Genomic DNA, 16,297 nt, shown 5'->3' with positions numbered 1-16,297 from the left:
GGGGCAGTAATACAACCCCAGCTGGTTTGTTGACCTAATTAGCTTTGCTTGTCTTTTATGATAGTAAAAATAGTGAATGAATGCCTAATATTATTCAAAGACATATATACACTGTCAGAACTGCTTTCAAGTGGTTACGAGCTGTCACAGTATCGTAATTAACAACAACGATTTTTTGGTGCGCCATTGCTTCCGTCAGAGGTGACGCGGTCAAGAAATGAAGCAGCCATTTTGTATCTATCACAAAGATAAACCAAGAAGGATTCCCTGCTTTTAAAGACCTTAAAAGCCAACCTGATTTTATCCAAGAACTCGCATAGAATGCCTCAGTATCCAGAGTCAAATTATACGTAGCCATGGCTGACAGGAGAAAGTTGCAAGGTATGCTACATAACGTTTCCACATGACGCTTTTGCGGGAATTTCGTCTAGTTCCCCGGTCATCATTTTGCATGTCCATCAAAATAATATATCACGCTTACTCACGTTTACATTGTGTTAACTGCTAAATTTTACTGTTATTTCAGATTTGTACAGTACACTACATTTGAATTGATGCGCAGTGCCCGAAATGGTGTTACATACTTGACATCTTCTCATTTTGACAACTTAGTCTGACAATACAAAAAGCTAAATAATAATTTAGGGTCAAACTGGTACTGCAGTTGGTCAGCCTGTTGTAAGGCTGTATCCGGTTGATATGGAAACATTTGTGTATGTATGGCAGTGTGCATTTGACACCTAGATTGAAATGTTTTCCAGAACCCAACATTAAATTAACAATTTGCTACAATGTATTATCGTGTGTGGTCTTACACTGCACTGAATCAAAGATTAGCCTTTTTGTTTTACAGTAATAATGATTGTACAATGATTTTATGTCATAGATACAGTACATGCTGTTAATTTTAATAGGCCAATATAATAAGATCTTTACAAATTGACATGTCCAGAACATCACAAATCTCTTAGGAAAAAGTATGTAAGGATTAAAGAAAGTGAAAGTGGTAAATGGCGAAAATTCTGTATGGGGCACTGGAGCTGTGCTAATGTTAATTAAAATTTGTTGGGTTAAAGATGCAGGTAATAATCGTAACAAGAGACTTTTGATGAGTTACAGTAGTTTCCTATTGTCTAAATATGGAGGCCTTTGTGGCTAAGGTGGTTAGCATGGCAGTACAGCGTAATGAGTTCGTCCAGCTCACGCTGACTTCCTCTCCAGCTGTTCGTGGGAAGGTCCTGCAGCAACCTGCAGATGGTTGTGGTTTTCCCGTGGCTCTTCCCAGTTTTCTCCCACCATTATGAAATATTCTTCAGTATAGCGTAAAACACAAATCAACTAAATAAATATTCTCAAAATCTCAGAGTTACGCTGTCTTATTTGATGGGATTGCAATGATGAATCTTAGTTTTCATATGAGCTCATATCTCACCTGTGGCAATGGATAGCAGATGACCAGGTGAAAGATACAGGGTAATATGGGAAGATATAGAAAAGTGAACAACAGTGGACAATATTCTGAGAACTATGCCACATCATAAAGTATGGTATATTAGACAACATTCTGCTGTAATTTTTGCAGTTTCTTGTCTGTAGCTTAGTATTTGTGCGTTAGATTTATGTGATGACTAAACATACCTATATACATGTCTTTGAGAGATGGTTTTGCATAAATTACATTACAGAAAACTGGCCCAGTGTAATCCATCATTAGTGGGTAGCAATCTTATGGCTAAGTTTCATATGGGAAATTCTTTGTGATGAAGGTTGGAATTGTATTTTTTTTATTTATGTCTGGATTGAATGGAACAGATCTGTCATTTGCACTGTTGTATACCAGATTCCTCAGAAATTACAACACAGTTGCATGTGTCCGTTGTAGATTACAGAAGTTTAATCCATGACAGTTGTTTTCCTTGTAAAACCAATAGTGGGTATATCACTTTCATGGATTAGAAAGGGCATTGAAGAGTCAAGATTTGTGATACAAATGAAGTGTGACTTGATAAGGGGCCAATGAACAGTATTTGATCGAAGAGAGATATGTGCATTTTGTGAGGAACTAGACAAATTGTTTCTTCAAACAGGAGGGATCGTTCTAGGAAATTTCTGGTGAACTGCTACTTGTTATTCAGTAAAGCTGCAGACCAAATCTGAAATGACCTTCTACCTTTTTCATATGACATGCTGTTTTATCAAGACACACTGTCACAGTGGTATGCTTGCATGCATTTTCCCTAATCCTCATTTTAAAATGCTTGGGGAAGATTTGGTCATCATCACAGTTATGACATTCCATAAAACTTGAAGTTGTACACGCTGAATTAATGAGGACTTTAAAGTGAATAAAGAAGCAATGTCTCCCAAAATATATTTTAAGATTTGAAAGGGATAATGCTGTACATTAGGAATTGTAATGATACATAAGAACAAATTTGTATGTACATACAGTGTATTATGTGTTAGGATTCACATGGCTTTGTGTTCTTCCTCATTCTCTTCTGTAGTTGTTAATAAGCAAGAGTTAATTAAGTTTTTTTTGAGATAATAGAATTGCCTGTAAATGTATTAAAAAGAGAACATAAAATAAACATCCACTAGTTTCTTAGCCTAATAGGATTCCTTCAGAACATTCAATGATTTAATAGGGGTTTACTGCTCAACACTAAGTGTTTGAAGAAAATTTACATAGAAGTGCACACAACCAAGTTTTTATAAGGTTTTTAGGCATTCGTGTAGTGCTTCGGATTTTTTTTTTTATGTTATATGGCATATTTATTTTTAATGTATTTTGTGGATTTTTTTTATCTGTGCATGGTGATAAAAACAAATATACTTTTTCCATGCAAATCTGATTACCACCATAACTTGTATATGGATAAAAATATTTTGTTCTAAGAATTAGAATGTGGTTCTCATTGTCTCACCGAGCGATTATGTTACATGTATTTACAGGTGAAATCGATCGTTGTCTGAAGAAAGTGACAGAAGGTGTTGAGGCTTTTGAAGATATCTGGCAGAAGGTAAATGTAAGTTTATTGTGAAAAGGTGAAAGGAGAAGTAGATTCTGTTTGATGGTAGGTTCACTATTTATGTTGTGAATTGCTTGAGTAACGTGCACCTTATTTTAAGTTATCAAAAACTGTCCATAAATTATGTATTCTTGTGAGTAATACTTTTGTTTCGCTAAATTAGATCAGGCGTATATGTTCTCCCTGTGACGTTTATTTTCATCTTCTTCCACAGGTCAATACTGCTGCAAACACCAATCAAAAAGAAAAATATGAGGCAGATCTCAAGAAAGAAATCAAGAAATTGCAGGTATGTAAACAGAAATCTTTTGTTCTTTGTGCTAGGAGACAGGATTTGGATGTTAAATGTACATTTTGTAAATATACTTTTTTATTGAAATATACAAAAATACAGAAATATACCCAACCCAGATATTGTGATGTTTTTTCTTTAACTTGAATAATGCATTTCAATCAATGTAAGTTTTCTTACAATCCATTTACTCTGCTTATAACTTGCTTATAACTCTGTTTTATTATAATCGTCACAGAGGTTGCGAGATCAAATCAAGACATGGCAAGCTTCAAGTGATATCAAAGATAAGAAAATCTTGTTGGAGAATAGGAAACTTATCGAAACAGTAAGTTACAACTATGCATGGTGTCCATGTGAGAAGAGAACAAACTGTTGGCGTGTAAAAATGCACTTTCGTAAGCATATAAAGGCCTTAGAATGATACCATTGATGCCAACACTCAAGTTTTCCTGATAAGAAGTTTATCTCTTTAAACGGCCCTCTAAGGTGTCACTGTCTTTAAGTGGCCCTATAAGGTGTCACTCTTGGGGAATCAAACACTTGAAATTAGCTAAATTTCAGAGGAAATAAAGGCATGCATTTAAAGAAGTGTATTTCATCCATAATAACACGAAAACCTCAGAAGGTTTAGATTGTGGTGCCTCTTGGTATCTTTGTCCCTAATCATGTGCAGTGTAAAACAGAACTAGACTGCTTTTGATAGTGTGTGTAGAGGTGTGAGATGAAATTGTTGTATGATGTTGAAATAGCTAATAAGTTGTTTGTAGAAGGCAGATGCCTCTTGGTGATGAGCTAAGAGACATTATCAAGTATTCTATGCTTTATGAATGATAAACACAGAAAAAATTTAATTTCCATGAAGTTTTGTTTTTCTGAAGATATCTCTTCATCTCAAGACTTAATGATTTGATTTCAGTATAGAATATCAGTATATGGCAAGTCTCCACAAGTAAATGTCTGGAATGAATTTGTAGGCATTGTAAACCATACTATTTCTTATACTTTTTGAATTCCCAGCATTTATAGTTAGATAAGATCTATCACTTTTTACTGTATAGCAAATGGAAAGGTTCAAAGTGGTGGAGCGAGAAACAAAAACTAAGGCATACTCAAAAGAAGGTCTTGGTGCTGCAACAAAGCTTGACCCGGCCGCCAAGGAGAAGGGCGAAGTTGCTAACTGGTTATCGGTAAGGAAGAAAGCAGTCTAGCTGTGTAGAGGGGAAGTTGGTTGTATAGCGGGATGAAAGCAGTTCTAATAATATGCCTTTTATATAAATCATTTATGTTCCCTTTAGTAAAGAGAAATGGTGCAGATTTATTACATTTTGACACTAAGTTTTTGTGATAAGGAACTATGTGTGAAATACAGAAACAGTGAGTTCAGAAAGTGTCTCCCTATGAAATTTTTTTTTTTCATATCAAGAAGTTTTCATGCTAATCGTTCAACCTTCAAGTGACTATTTTCAGCACACAATTGAAAACCTCAATATTCAGTTGGACTCTTTCGAAAGTGAAGTTGAGCAGCTGTCTGTGACGACAAAGAAAAAGAAGATGGACAAAGATGTGAGTTCATTTGAATTTACTCAGGCTTTTTCTTGTACTTGACATTATTTCTATGATGATCATAGTAGCATTACTTCCATGTGTGTTTGGCTTCATCAGCATTGCAGCACACATTTTGCTGACTGTGACAGGCATATTTCATAAACGGATTAATATCTGTATACTTTCAGTTGATACTGATAATTTTCGTCAGATTATTGAATGGCTATAAAGTGAAGTGTGAAAACTGCAGGGAGTGAGATTTGGCTTACCGGCATGGTGGCATGTGAGAGTTGAGATGAACTCAGTCTAATGTTTAAGAATGGCTTCCTAACGTTTTTCCTCCTTCCCTCATTTAATACATTGATTTAGCATGGTATACATTAAAATGGTGAACAGTATTATTTTTTTGTTCAGTAGCTATAACGCGGCCACATGATTGGGTTGACAGTCGTCTGCAGTTCGCCATTTTGAATCTGAGACATCTAAGTTCCAGGATTTACTTTTGGATACCAGATGCGTTGTACCTTTTTTTTAATTTAAAAATAAAGTGGATGAACTATGTTGTTTGAATTCAGCTTGTGGAAGTGTTTAACATGCACCAAGTTCTGTAGATCAGCTCAGGCCTGTGATTACGCAATGAGAGGGTTGCTTCGAAGGATATGACTCGTAGGACGGTGCTGACATGCTGGAATACTTGATAAACAAAAAATCTTATGCGTTCATAGAAGATTAACAATAAGAAAGCCTGGATCCCATGGTCATTTTGTTATAGCGCGAGGTAGCCTACAACGCGCTCAGGAACCTGTCCCCAAAGCGGCGCACTGTAGCGAGGCTACACTGTACTTTCATTCAAAACTTGTACATGTAGGTGTTGTAATATATTTGCACACTGTTTGCTAATATTTGCACACCTCATGAGCTTTTATTACCTTTTCTAGAGACACCTATCTACTGTTATAATCCATCTTGACAGGCTTACGGGTTACATAATAGTACCTGTTGTAAGTCAGGCCACATGTGGCTTGGCCAAGGTATTATCCAGCCAGTAATCCCCACTTATTTAATAGCTAGCAGAGATCAGGCCTCAGAGTGAGGTTGGGGTCAGTTCAGGCTGTTATATACCAAATGGCAAACACTCTTCTGTCCAGTGTGCTAGCCTACATGACCAGCAGGCCTTCAGTTATAAGCAAGTATGGCTGAGAAAAGAGATTTACAAGATTGTCTCTCTGCTCTCTTCCAGAAACAAGACAGGTTTGATGAGTTGAAACGATATCAAGAGAGGCACAATTTCCACATAAAACAGTTGGAAACAATCATGCGAATGTTGGACAATGATGCAATATCTTTAGATCAGGTAAGAATTAGTTCACTCTTAGGTTTTGATTTCTCCTGTTGTATAGCCACAGGTACTTACAACAACTTGCCTTTGGTTTTTAGGGAATGCTGACTTTATATCTTGTTGTTAGATGCATTTCTGTTGTGGTTGAACTGTTCATTTGATCTTAAAAGAAATATACAATTTGAATGATTAAGAAATATTATGATTTAACTTAATTCCTAAACTTTTTGCATGGAGCAACTGTCAGAGCGATTTATGCAAATTTATAATTGGATTTGGAGACAAAACTGAATTTTTGGGATAATCAATTTTCCGGGCTTCACAAATAATCTAATTTTATCAATCTGCACAGGATAATGCCTCCAGAATATGCTTGAATAAACACCTTGCAAACATGCAAAAAGGTTGAAGAATTACAGCATATTATGTGTTAACACTGTGTAGTGGTGCAGATGTTTGATTGTGACATACAGTAATAGTTGCAGTGATACTTAATGTCTATGTAGGATTGTGAGCATTATCACCATTGTTACCATATGAAGTAAAACAGCATTCTTGACTTTTTCCCTGATCAACTACGCTGATGTGTTCCAGATTAAAAAGATTAGAGATGACGTGGAGTATTATGTGGATTCTAATCAGGAACCTGACTTTGCAGAAAACGACTTTTTGTATGATGACTTAGATCTGGATGAATTAGGTAAGACAATTAGTTACTAATTACATGTTATCTCTTTCTGATATATAGATTATTGTTATATAATGATTATATGATAATTATGTAATGATTACATTATCCACCTGTCCATGTAGTTCTTCCTGCATATGATTATACACATTTAGCTTATTTGGGAGAAATTAGGATTGAGAATTTTTATGAAGGATATCAGGTAAATAATAATATGTCATTTTGTAATTAAATTCCAGTCATAATCATACTCTGTGGATTTACTGGCCAGCACACTAGCCCTTGTACACAAGATATTTTCAGCAGTTTTAACCAGTAAAGTTCATACATTTCGAACAGTGGCTCAAGGTCATCATTGGACGGTTATGATAGATGTTTGTCAGTGGGCGTAATTCGGCCTGGTTGCTGTCAGCCGTTTTGAATTTAGTGGCCGTCACTTTTGCTTTCACCAGTTAGCACACATATACTATTGGCAGTTTGTGTTGTAAAACAATAGCTGGGGAGATCTGACTGCTTCTGATTTTGAGAACTCCAATCTCGTTGCTAAAGCACATGTGTTGTTACTTTCAGGAAATGTAGTGCCCTTAGCGACATCTCCTGGTGATGGAGATGACTTTTTAACAGACAAAGCCCCAAGTACCCCTACATCAACTAATTCAAGTTCACCCTCACCTAGTCCTGGCCTCCCTCAAAATCATTCCAAGGTAAGTGAAGTTATATCTGGATCTTTACTGATCATGTTGACCTGATATGTTGGCATCATCTTGCTCGATGTGTGTTCCCTATTCCAACAAAAACATTGTACCTCTCCATTTATTAAATGTTTTCAGGTGATGAATGTAGCGAATATATTATTGACTGTCTTAATGTTTTTAAAATGCAGTTGTATATTACTGTTTCGACTTGTTTATGCATTGTTATAGAAGGCCTCTGGGAAGAGTTGCCATCCTCTTTTAATAAAGATTTTTCTCGAGATATATATCTAACAGTTTAAATACTAGCTGCTTATGTAAGAAGGTTTGTGAAGTACCTCATGATGTATGATGGTTTCCTCTGTGCTTAGCCTGGTTACAACCATCCATAAGCCAGTCCACCGTCTAGAGTACGCCATAAATGCCAGTCAAACAAATAAATATTTAAAAAAAAAATAACAATATATGGGTTGGCTGAATGAAGTCAAAGTAAAACTGCAAGAATTGTTTTAAACCTTTTTTTTTTAATTGAAGTAATGCAATAAACCATGAATCATCCTTATATTTCAGGTAAAGGTTAATCTGCCCATAGTAACAACGCCAACAAAGGTTTTTTCTACCCCAACAAAACAGCTGTCCAGGTAAATTAGATAGTATTTACATTTGGTTTACAATATATATGTTTTCACAGTCAAATTTCACAGATATATGAATTTCGAGTTCAAATTCTTTTTAAACTGTAAGTAAAAAAAAAATGTCGTGTCATGTGACCTGTCAAAAATGTTAGGCACCTATGGCAGGATCACATTTTCTATAACATGGGCGTCTGAAAAAAGCTCCACAGAGAGTTATTTAGATATGACAAATACTGGAGAAAATAGAGGAGCTGATTTTTTGTGAATTTAAAAAGTTCAGAGGTTTCCTCTGCCCCTCGAACATGGTGATACAATTGATTGGTAAATTAATGTCTAGAGAGGTTGCCTAACATTTTTCACAGGTCACATGATACACGAGGACTGTTTTTACCTTCAACGACAAATGAGTTTGATCTCGAAAATCCTCAGTTATCCATGGAAAAGACATATTGAAAAAAGGAGTTGCTTAACTGAATCAAATTTTAGCTTTGTGTATCAAGTAAAGATGTCCGACATTTTAGTTTAAGTTTAAATATTCATGATGTTGCACAATATTACTTCAGTTAACAGTCGCATTTGATCTTGTGTTACAGTAATTCAACATCCCAAAATTCAGTTACGGTCAATAGTAACCACTCTCCAACATCGCCTCCCCCAATCACAGGGAATGCAGCAGCAGCGAGTGGCCAACCCAACAACAACCCAGGTATGCTCATCCCTTTAAACATGCTATAATGGTTCTTTCATTTTCAGTGAGGTGTGGGTCTTTTTCCTTCTATTTCCATACTTAACACCCTGGTTGGTGGGCTCACCCAGCTTTCCCTGTACCTGTGTTGTTTTCTGGAGTTTAGTCGCACATCTGCTGCTTATCGTCTGCCAGGGTTTTGGTGCCGTGGATAGACTGTGTCTGCAACATGTACATGTATAGTACTAAATTACTCGAAGGCATCTCTGACAAACTATTGCTGACTTAATATAAAAATTATACCTATACAGTAAAAAAGGAGAAATTAGAAGTAAAGCCAGCAGGACAATTGTAGTGTTTATCCCTAAAAGTTACTGGACATTTTTGCAACTCGCAGGACAAAATTTCCAACCCTGTAGTATAACTCTCTCGTTTTTAATTTTGCATTGCCATAACATGGTTGTCCCAAACAGCTCCTTTGTTCATGAAGTGTACTGTTCCAGACACTTGGCTGGGATAAGCTAGTTGAAGGCCCAGGTTCACTAGATCATGTGTGCCATCAAATTCCTGAGTAGTCCAGTGGAATTGTTTGCTTTATCGAGATCAAAATGCTCTATCCATTGTTTTGAATAATGAATGGATTTGAATTTTCATTGATTTAACATTTCAAAGAAAAATACATACGAATGTTGAGGCTTTTCCATCTCGTCTGCTACCTTCAGACTGGCTATTGGCTGTCAACGCTCATTAGATCATACAATGCTCTGCTTCTCACAGCTGAAACTGCATAAAGCACAACACTATGGGAAAGAAAGTGAGAAAATTTGTTGGCGCTTTTGAATATGACTTTCAGAACTGTCTTGTTTGAAGGACATTGTGTCATCCTGTATACATACATGAATGGTAGTGAAGTCATAAGGTAATTTGTCGTCCATACAAACCAGAAGAAAGGGGAATGATTTTTTGAAATTGAGTAAAGAATTTCAGTTCCAAAGAATCCTCTCCAGGACGACCACCAAAAACTAACTAGAGAACTAAGAACTAACCTGTGCATGTTCTTTGTGGCTGAGCATGGAAAGCCTGGGGTGGTGCTAACCACCTCTGTCGTCTGTCTAACATGGCTGCTTGTATCTTGTAGGTTCTCTACCACCTCGGCTTTCCAACCCTAACCCATCTGTGTGGCAGCGCTCTGTTGTCAATCCCAGGCAGCCATTAGTGTCTGACTCTAATCGACTGCAGGGTAAGAATGGGCTACCCTAACACCCCCAACTCTCCAGGATACCTGGAATTAACAATTAATAAACTTTATGTAATTTTTACACCGATCCTGATTCTTGGCAAAGGTGATGGCTTTATATTGAGCTCTTTGGTCCGGGCTTACTTTACAGCTATAGCGTCTCTGATGGAAAATTTCAAGTCTGCGGAAACAACAGTAATCTCCAGCCTTTGTGGACTGTTCGGACTCCTGAATCTATCTGCCCATTGCAAACATGAGCTATTTTAAAATAATCAGCTTCATTTTACAGGTTAGCCTGTTAATGGGACCAAGTTGCCCCTTACAGTAATTGTACCACACTTGAAGGATCACAACAATCTTGTTGTTGGGCTTTGCTACAAAGCGTTATATCAAGATCTGTAGATTGGAGTAGTTTTTCTCTTTCTCTCCTTGAATATATGCTTAGAATGTTGTATGAATAATTTGAAACATTTCTCCACATGAAACCAGGAGAAATAAGTACTGCCTCATGACAGGCATGGAATTAAAGGGTGATGATGTGACTTTTTTTTTTTTCTTTTGCAGAAATTTTCAGTCTACATAGTGCAATACTTTACACAAATTTTTAATGCTTTACACTAAGTTTTGTAAAAAGTAACACTCTTGTGTGTTTCATGCTGATAGATGATTCATGTTGTTGGTGATGGGGGTAAAAACCTTACCTCAAAATACTACAGTAACATATATCTCAAACTGTGTTGTATTGCTTTTGTCTGCTGCTTCTATACGAGTATATGGGTTACGATGGGACTGTGAAACTTGGAGGAATTTTCACACTATTCTTATTATGCAGAGATTCGTTTTGATTGAATTAGCATTTCCTTTTTACATATGGTTTCTATCTTTTTCTTTTTATCAGAAGTGAAAACGCCGCCAAATTCCATGGAGGCAGTGGGAGCCAGTAGTGCTGTAACAAACAATAGTGCCGCCTCAACGGGAAACAATTCTGTGAACTCAATAAACTCTACAGCAAACTCACTACCATCGTTATCACACGTCTCCCTGCCATTGGGGATGGGTGCCTCCACTGCTTTAACATCCGTCACTACGTCTTTAAACTCGTCACAAAGTAATGTCAGTGCCCCAACACCACCAGTTATGAATGGGCCGGTCAGCAGTGTTGGCCCAAAGGTAAGCTTGTTATTTTACAAGTTCTACAAAAATTGACCACTCAAACTGTTCCCACATCAGTGCTGTTCAAAAGTGTCAGAATGTTAATGATTTTAAGTATCGGTAATATTTTGGTCCGTTTCTTAACATGATTAAAATTTGCCGTGTACCATTCTGACCTGTATGTTAAATACATAAGCAAGTTATTTATCACATTTTTTGATCAACCTCTGTGTTAAGAAGCAAAGGTGAAAAGTTCAGTGACGATAGTGCGCGAATTGTAGAAATACTTTTTGCCGCCATCGTTGTTCATGTAAATGCAGCATGTCTGTAAGTGGATACCCAAAAATATGTGTAACTTTTTTTTAAAGGTTCTAGTGTTTATTCTCTGGTGCTGATATTCGATTATTCATTTAACAAGTTTTTTCCAGATTTGTTTGCCTGTCCTTAAACTATGTACCTGACATCCATCGTAGAAATTAAAATGCGCAGATTTAAAATAGCTGACGTACCTAATGATTTGTCGTCGTCAAATGACTGAAATTTTTTTAAGTAAGACGTAAAACCCAAAACATGCATACACATATGCATTGCAATAACTGTGGCATCTGGCAAAAAGTTGATATCATTAAAGTCCATGGTAACAGGTACCATGTCAAAATTTGACTGATAGTCAGACGGACAGAGAGACTAATTGAGCTTCTTGTCAAAACTCAAAGTTCTTGAGTACGGTGTTAAACACTAATGGCATAAATAAATTGATCTAAGGGGCCTCCGTGGCTCAGTCGGTTAGCGCGATAGCGCAGCGTAATGACCCAGGAGCCTCTCACCAATGCGGTCGCTGTGAGTTCAAGTCCAGCTCATGCTGGCTTCCTCTCCGGCTGTAAGTGGGAAGGTCTTCCAGCAACCTGCGGATGGTCATGGGTTTCCCCCGGGCTGTGCCCGGTTTCCACACACCGTAATGCTGGCCGCTGTCGTATAAGTGAAATATTCTTGAGTACGGCGTAAAACACCAATCAAATAAATAAATAAATAAATAAATAAATTGATCTGATGTATGGCAAGTCCAAGTAAAAACCATTTCTTGGACGTTTCAGATTTCAGACTTCTCTCGAGGATCTCCTTTGCCATCAGCTGACTCATTGTCCAGTCTAAAGTCTATAGCAGAGCAAGCAGTGATGAGTGCAGGCTTACAAAGCCAGTTACAAACACCTCATGTATCATCAGCAGATACAACAAAAGGTAAGATGTCTACAAAAGCACAATGTTAAAACACGTATCAAATGAGTAAATCAGATAATTGTTCATGACAGGTCATTTCTGTTGGTTAATACTATTCCTTACTAGAAACATCTTACCAGCGGTAAGTACCAAGCACCTTGTGGTAAAATAATAGTAATTGTGTTAAAATCAATAATGCCCAGGATTATTGATACCTGTATATTTGTAGCAAAACTACAGCTGAAGCTTTAGTCAGTATCTGCATCAAATGTGTTTCACTTATATCCGCATGGACCTGACAGATTTGTAAATCAGATCACATGCAGATGTTAAAATGGGTCTGTTTTTCTTGGGTATTGCAGGTCTTTTTAACAGCTCAACCCTCACACAAGCTCCAGGTCAGCCCACCGCGCCCTCACCCGATCTTAGCCAGACGACGCTTCACCAACAGCAACCTCAGACAACAACAATACACTTAAACCCTTTGCTAGGGGTCGCCCCTTTAGGCCAAGTTCCACTGAACAAAGAGCACGGATACCAGATCCACATGTTGGAAGGGGCCTTTCATCATTTACCACATCCTTCGGATTCAGAAAGACTTCGGTAGGCTGCTTTATGTCTTTTGTTATCAATTGTGATTCTGATTTCCTGCTATTTTGAGATTATAAGCTTGACTTTTAGGAATAGGAGCCTTAACGTGTTATCGGAGCTCATCTGAAGCAAACTCCAGATGCTTTCCCAGTCATTCTTAATATCGCCCAAATTCCCCTACCTCTTCTCAGATCAACATGATGAAAGAGCAGTTTTCCTTCAATTTATATGGGGGCCTTCGTGGCTCAGTCGGTTAAAGCGCTAGCGCAGCGTGATGACCCATGCGGTCGCTGTGAGTTCAAGTCCAGCTGATGCTGGCTTCCTCTCCGGCTGTACGTGAGAAAGTCTTCCAGCAACCTGCGGATGGTCGTGGGTTTCCCTCGGGCTCTGCCCGGTTTCCACCCACCATAATGCTGGCCGCCGTCGTATAAGTGAAATACTCTTGAGTACGGCGTAAAACACCAATAAAATAAATAAATAAATCAATTTACAATATATGTGCCTTTTTAATTTTATTTTGTTGGGGTTGGCCAAATATAAGACTTTACAAGAAGTATAATTCTGTCTACAAAACCTTGCAAATGTGCAAAAAAAAGTTCAAAAAGTACAGCACCAAAAAGAAGAAAAAATAATAATAAGACTGGAATCGAAGGTAAATTAAACTCTTCACTAGTTTTTATTCCTCTTAACAACTTGCCGTAGGAAAGCATCATAGTTTTTCATGCTCATAAATAAGTAAACTATATTTCCAGGATCGGTCATGTTTTCAGGTGCCATCCAATGTATATGTTAGCAGGATCAGTGGCAAAATGGCTGGATTATGAATTATTTGTTACTGTCCCTAACTATTAGTCATTGTCATTTAGCTGATAATTAACCTTCTTTTCTTGTTCTTCTTTACCAGACATTATCTGCCTCGGAACCCTTGTCCTACTCCATCTTACTATCCCCAAGTACCGCCGCCTCATGCTGACTCTTCTGACTTCTTTCAAAGGTTGTCACCAGAAACATTATTCTTCATATTTTATTACATGGAGGTAAGATATCTTTCCTTTGCCAGCAGAAGATGAGATAAAGGTAGAACTCAAAAGTCAAAAGTTTTTTTATCAGTGATGCAGTATGTTCTCCAGTTGCTTGTTAAATCTTCTATGCATGGTGATGTTTTCACAACTCCATAAAAAGACATGATTTGGAGTTTTTAATTTGGCAGCTGATTTGCCATACAGGAATGCATTTGCTTGCTTTAGCGCCATTAACACAGTAAAATGTCTTTTTTTTTCACAGGGCACAAAAGCTCAATATTTAGCTGCCAAAGCCTTGAAAAAGCAGTCATGGAGGTTTCATACAAAGTATATGATGTGGTTCCAGCGACATGAAGAGCCTAAAACCATAACTGAAGAATTTGAACAGGTTAGTGTTTTATTATTACATGGTTCCCCTATCAGCTTTAGTGCTTAAAGGAATTGTGAATTGAATATGCTAGCAAATTGTTATTGTGTACTGTTGGCGAAAGGAAAGTGGTGTTTCAACTGAGATTATGTGAAGTACCAGTGATTTCTCATTCACTTAGGCACATGAGAAAAGACATAAAAAAATGAAAGCCTCATCAATATACACACAATGAGTGTTTTCTCACAAGGAAGATTTTAATAATAAAGTGTTAAGCAGTATGTTTAATGATAGTCTTCATTTTTTGTGTTTTATAGTTTATTTAGGATTAAATGGATTTAATGTCCAGCAGTCCTGAAAGGTCAGACTGTTTCATGGCATGTACTGTTCATGATTTTTATCCAAGGATTCAACAGAGGTGTTAAATTTTGGTATGAAATTTTGAACAATAAAAATTTTCTGACAGCAGAAGTCATCAGCAGTAGATGTCATGAGGGTTACCTAGTAGTGTTAAGTAGACCTTAGCTAAGAGCAGTTTACATCTCTACAGCATACATTGTCATGGTTGTTGAAGGCTTACTTAATCATGTGCGCTTCATGAAACTGGCCCTGGGCTTAAATTTGCATTGAAAGAGTCGTTAGTATACAAGTAATAAGAAAAGAAAAAAAAATGAAACATCCATGTATGAGAAAGGAATTCATTGCATACCAGCTAGGTTTAATCAGCTGCTTTGTTTTTATTCTCGCAGGGCACATACATCTTTTTTGATCATGAAAAATGGGGCCAACGGAAGAAGGAAGGGTTCACATTTGAATACAGATATCTGGAAGATCGAGACTTAAGCTGAAGTCCTGTGGCAGAGACTGGTTGTATCTTGTGATCTAATCACTAGGTTTTGACTGAACACCAGATACACAGGAGTTATGGTGAAGCAGCTACGCAAATCGACCAGGTTTTGGTTGGTGGGACAGGGATATCCTACTTACAGAGATCAGCTGGTCTGGTGAAGCTACGGCCTGGTTTGTTGGTATGGATGTCCACCAGGCTTCCTTCACGTTACATACAAGTCAACGAGCCGTGCAAAAGTTTTGGGGTGTCGTTTCCCATCAGTAACTTAAAAATAAAAGATTAGTAATGAGCTATCTATCGTTTTATCATGGAGTGGAAGAGACGCACCAGAGGATGATGTGGAGACATTACTCTTTGTCATCATCCTTATTTTTGTACAGCAGCTTTCTGGTATCTCCCCTTCCATTGACTCTAGTAGGGCCCTGCTGTGCTGTTATAAAGTTATAGTAGGGCTCATTGTATATAGTAAAAGAGCAGTGGAATGGAGGGCTACTAGGAATGCCAGCTGGCTGAAAAGAAAAAATGAAAAAAGAAAAACTGACAATAAACACAGAGTTGTCCTTATTACCAGTCTTGTTTGTTTACTCAGTAACTTTCTGAATTGCTTAAGTATTTCTTTTTCACTGCTTCTATAGTACTTGAGTGTATTTCTCGGGATTTTCCTCCGTCTCCAGTGTTGTATGATGTTAGCAGTTGAAGTCACATATTGTCATGTTAAGAAATTTGTCCACGGTACCTCATTCGATTTTTAGAACAACACAGTGGATTAGTTTTATTGGTTAAAGTTCAAAGCAGTTAAAGGTACAAGCTCTGCCGGGTTTCCTCCCACCATTATGCTGGTTGCCGTTGCGTAAGTGAAAAACACCAATCAAATAAAGGTACAGACCGTTAATGGCATGGAGGGAGTGGGTTGTGGTCAAGTGGTTAAGGTCATTGCTTTCAAACCCTA

The 16,297-nt window shown here is 37.4% G+C and overlaps 1 protein-coding gene across 3 annotated transcripts; it reads left to right on the top strand.

Moving 5' to 3' along the window:
• Positions 1-115: 115 nt before the first annotated feature.
• LOC135467593 (CCR4-NOT transcription complex subunit 3-like) lies at positions 116-15,898 on the top strand. Of its 3 annotated transcripts, none has more exons than XM_064745369.1 (18): positions 116-381; positions 2,956-3,029; positions 3,247-3,321; positions 3,563-3,652; positions 4,386-4,514; positions 4,795-4,890; positions 6,113-6,226; positions 6,806-6,911; positions 7,470-7,603; positions 8,162-8,232; positions 8,820-8,932; positions 10,050-10,151; positions 11,047-11,318; positions 12,395-12,539; positions 12,881-13,121; positions 14,014-14,146; positions 14,394-14,519; positions 15,248-15,898. In XM_064745369.1, the coding sequence occupies exons 1-18, from the start codon at positions 357-359 to the stop codon at positions 15,344-15,346; spliced, it is 2,145 nt and encodes a 714-aa protein (XP_064601439.1). In that variant the 5' UTR covers positions 116-356; the 3' UTR covers positions 15,347-15,898. The 3 variants fall into 3 exon arrangements, with proteins under 3 accessions (XP_064601439.1, XP_064601447.1, XP_064601454.1); XM_064745377.1 differs by having other exon boundaries at positions 117-381; positions 2,956-3,023; XM_064745384.1 differs by lacking the exon at positions 10,050-10,151 and having other exon boundaries at positions 120-381.
• Positions 15,899-16,297: the final 399 nt, after the last annotated feature.

The sequence above is a fragment of the Liolophura sinensis genome, chromosome 1, assembly GCF_032854445.1.
Source record: "Liolophura sinensis isolate JHLJ2023 chromosome 1, CUHK_Ljap_v2, whole genome shotgun sequence".
Taxonomy (NCBI): Eukaryota; Metazoa; Mollusca; class Polyplacophora; order Chitonida; family Chitonidae; genus Liolophura; species Liolophura sinensis.
Note: the sequence above shows the minus strand (reverse complement) of the source record. Positions and strands in the feature narration are given on the sequence as shown.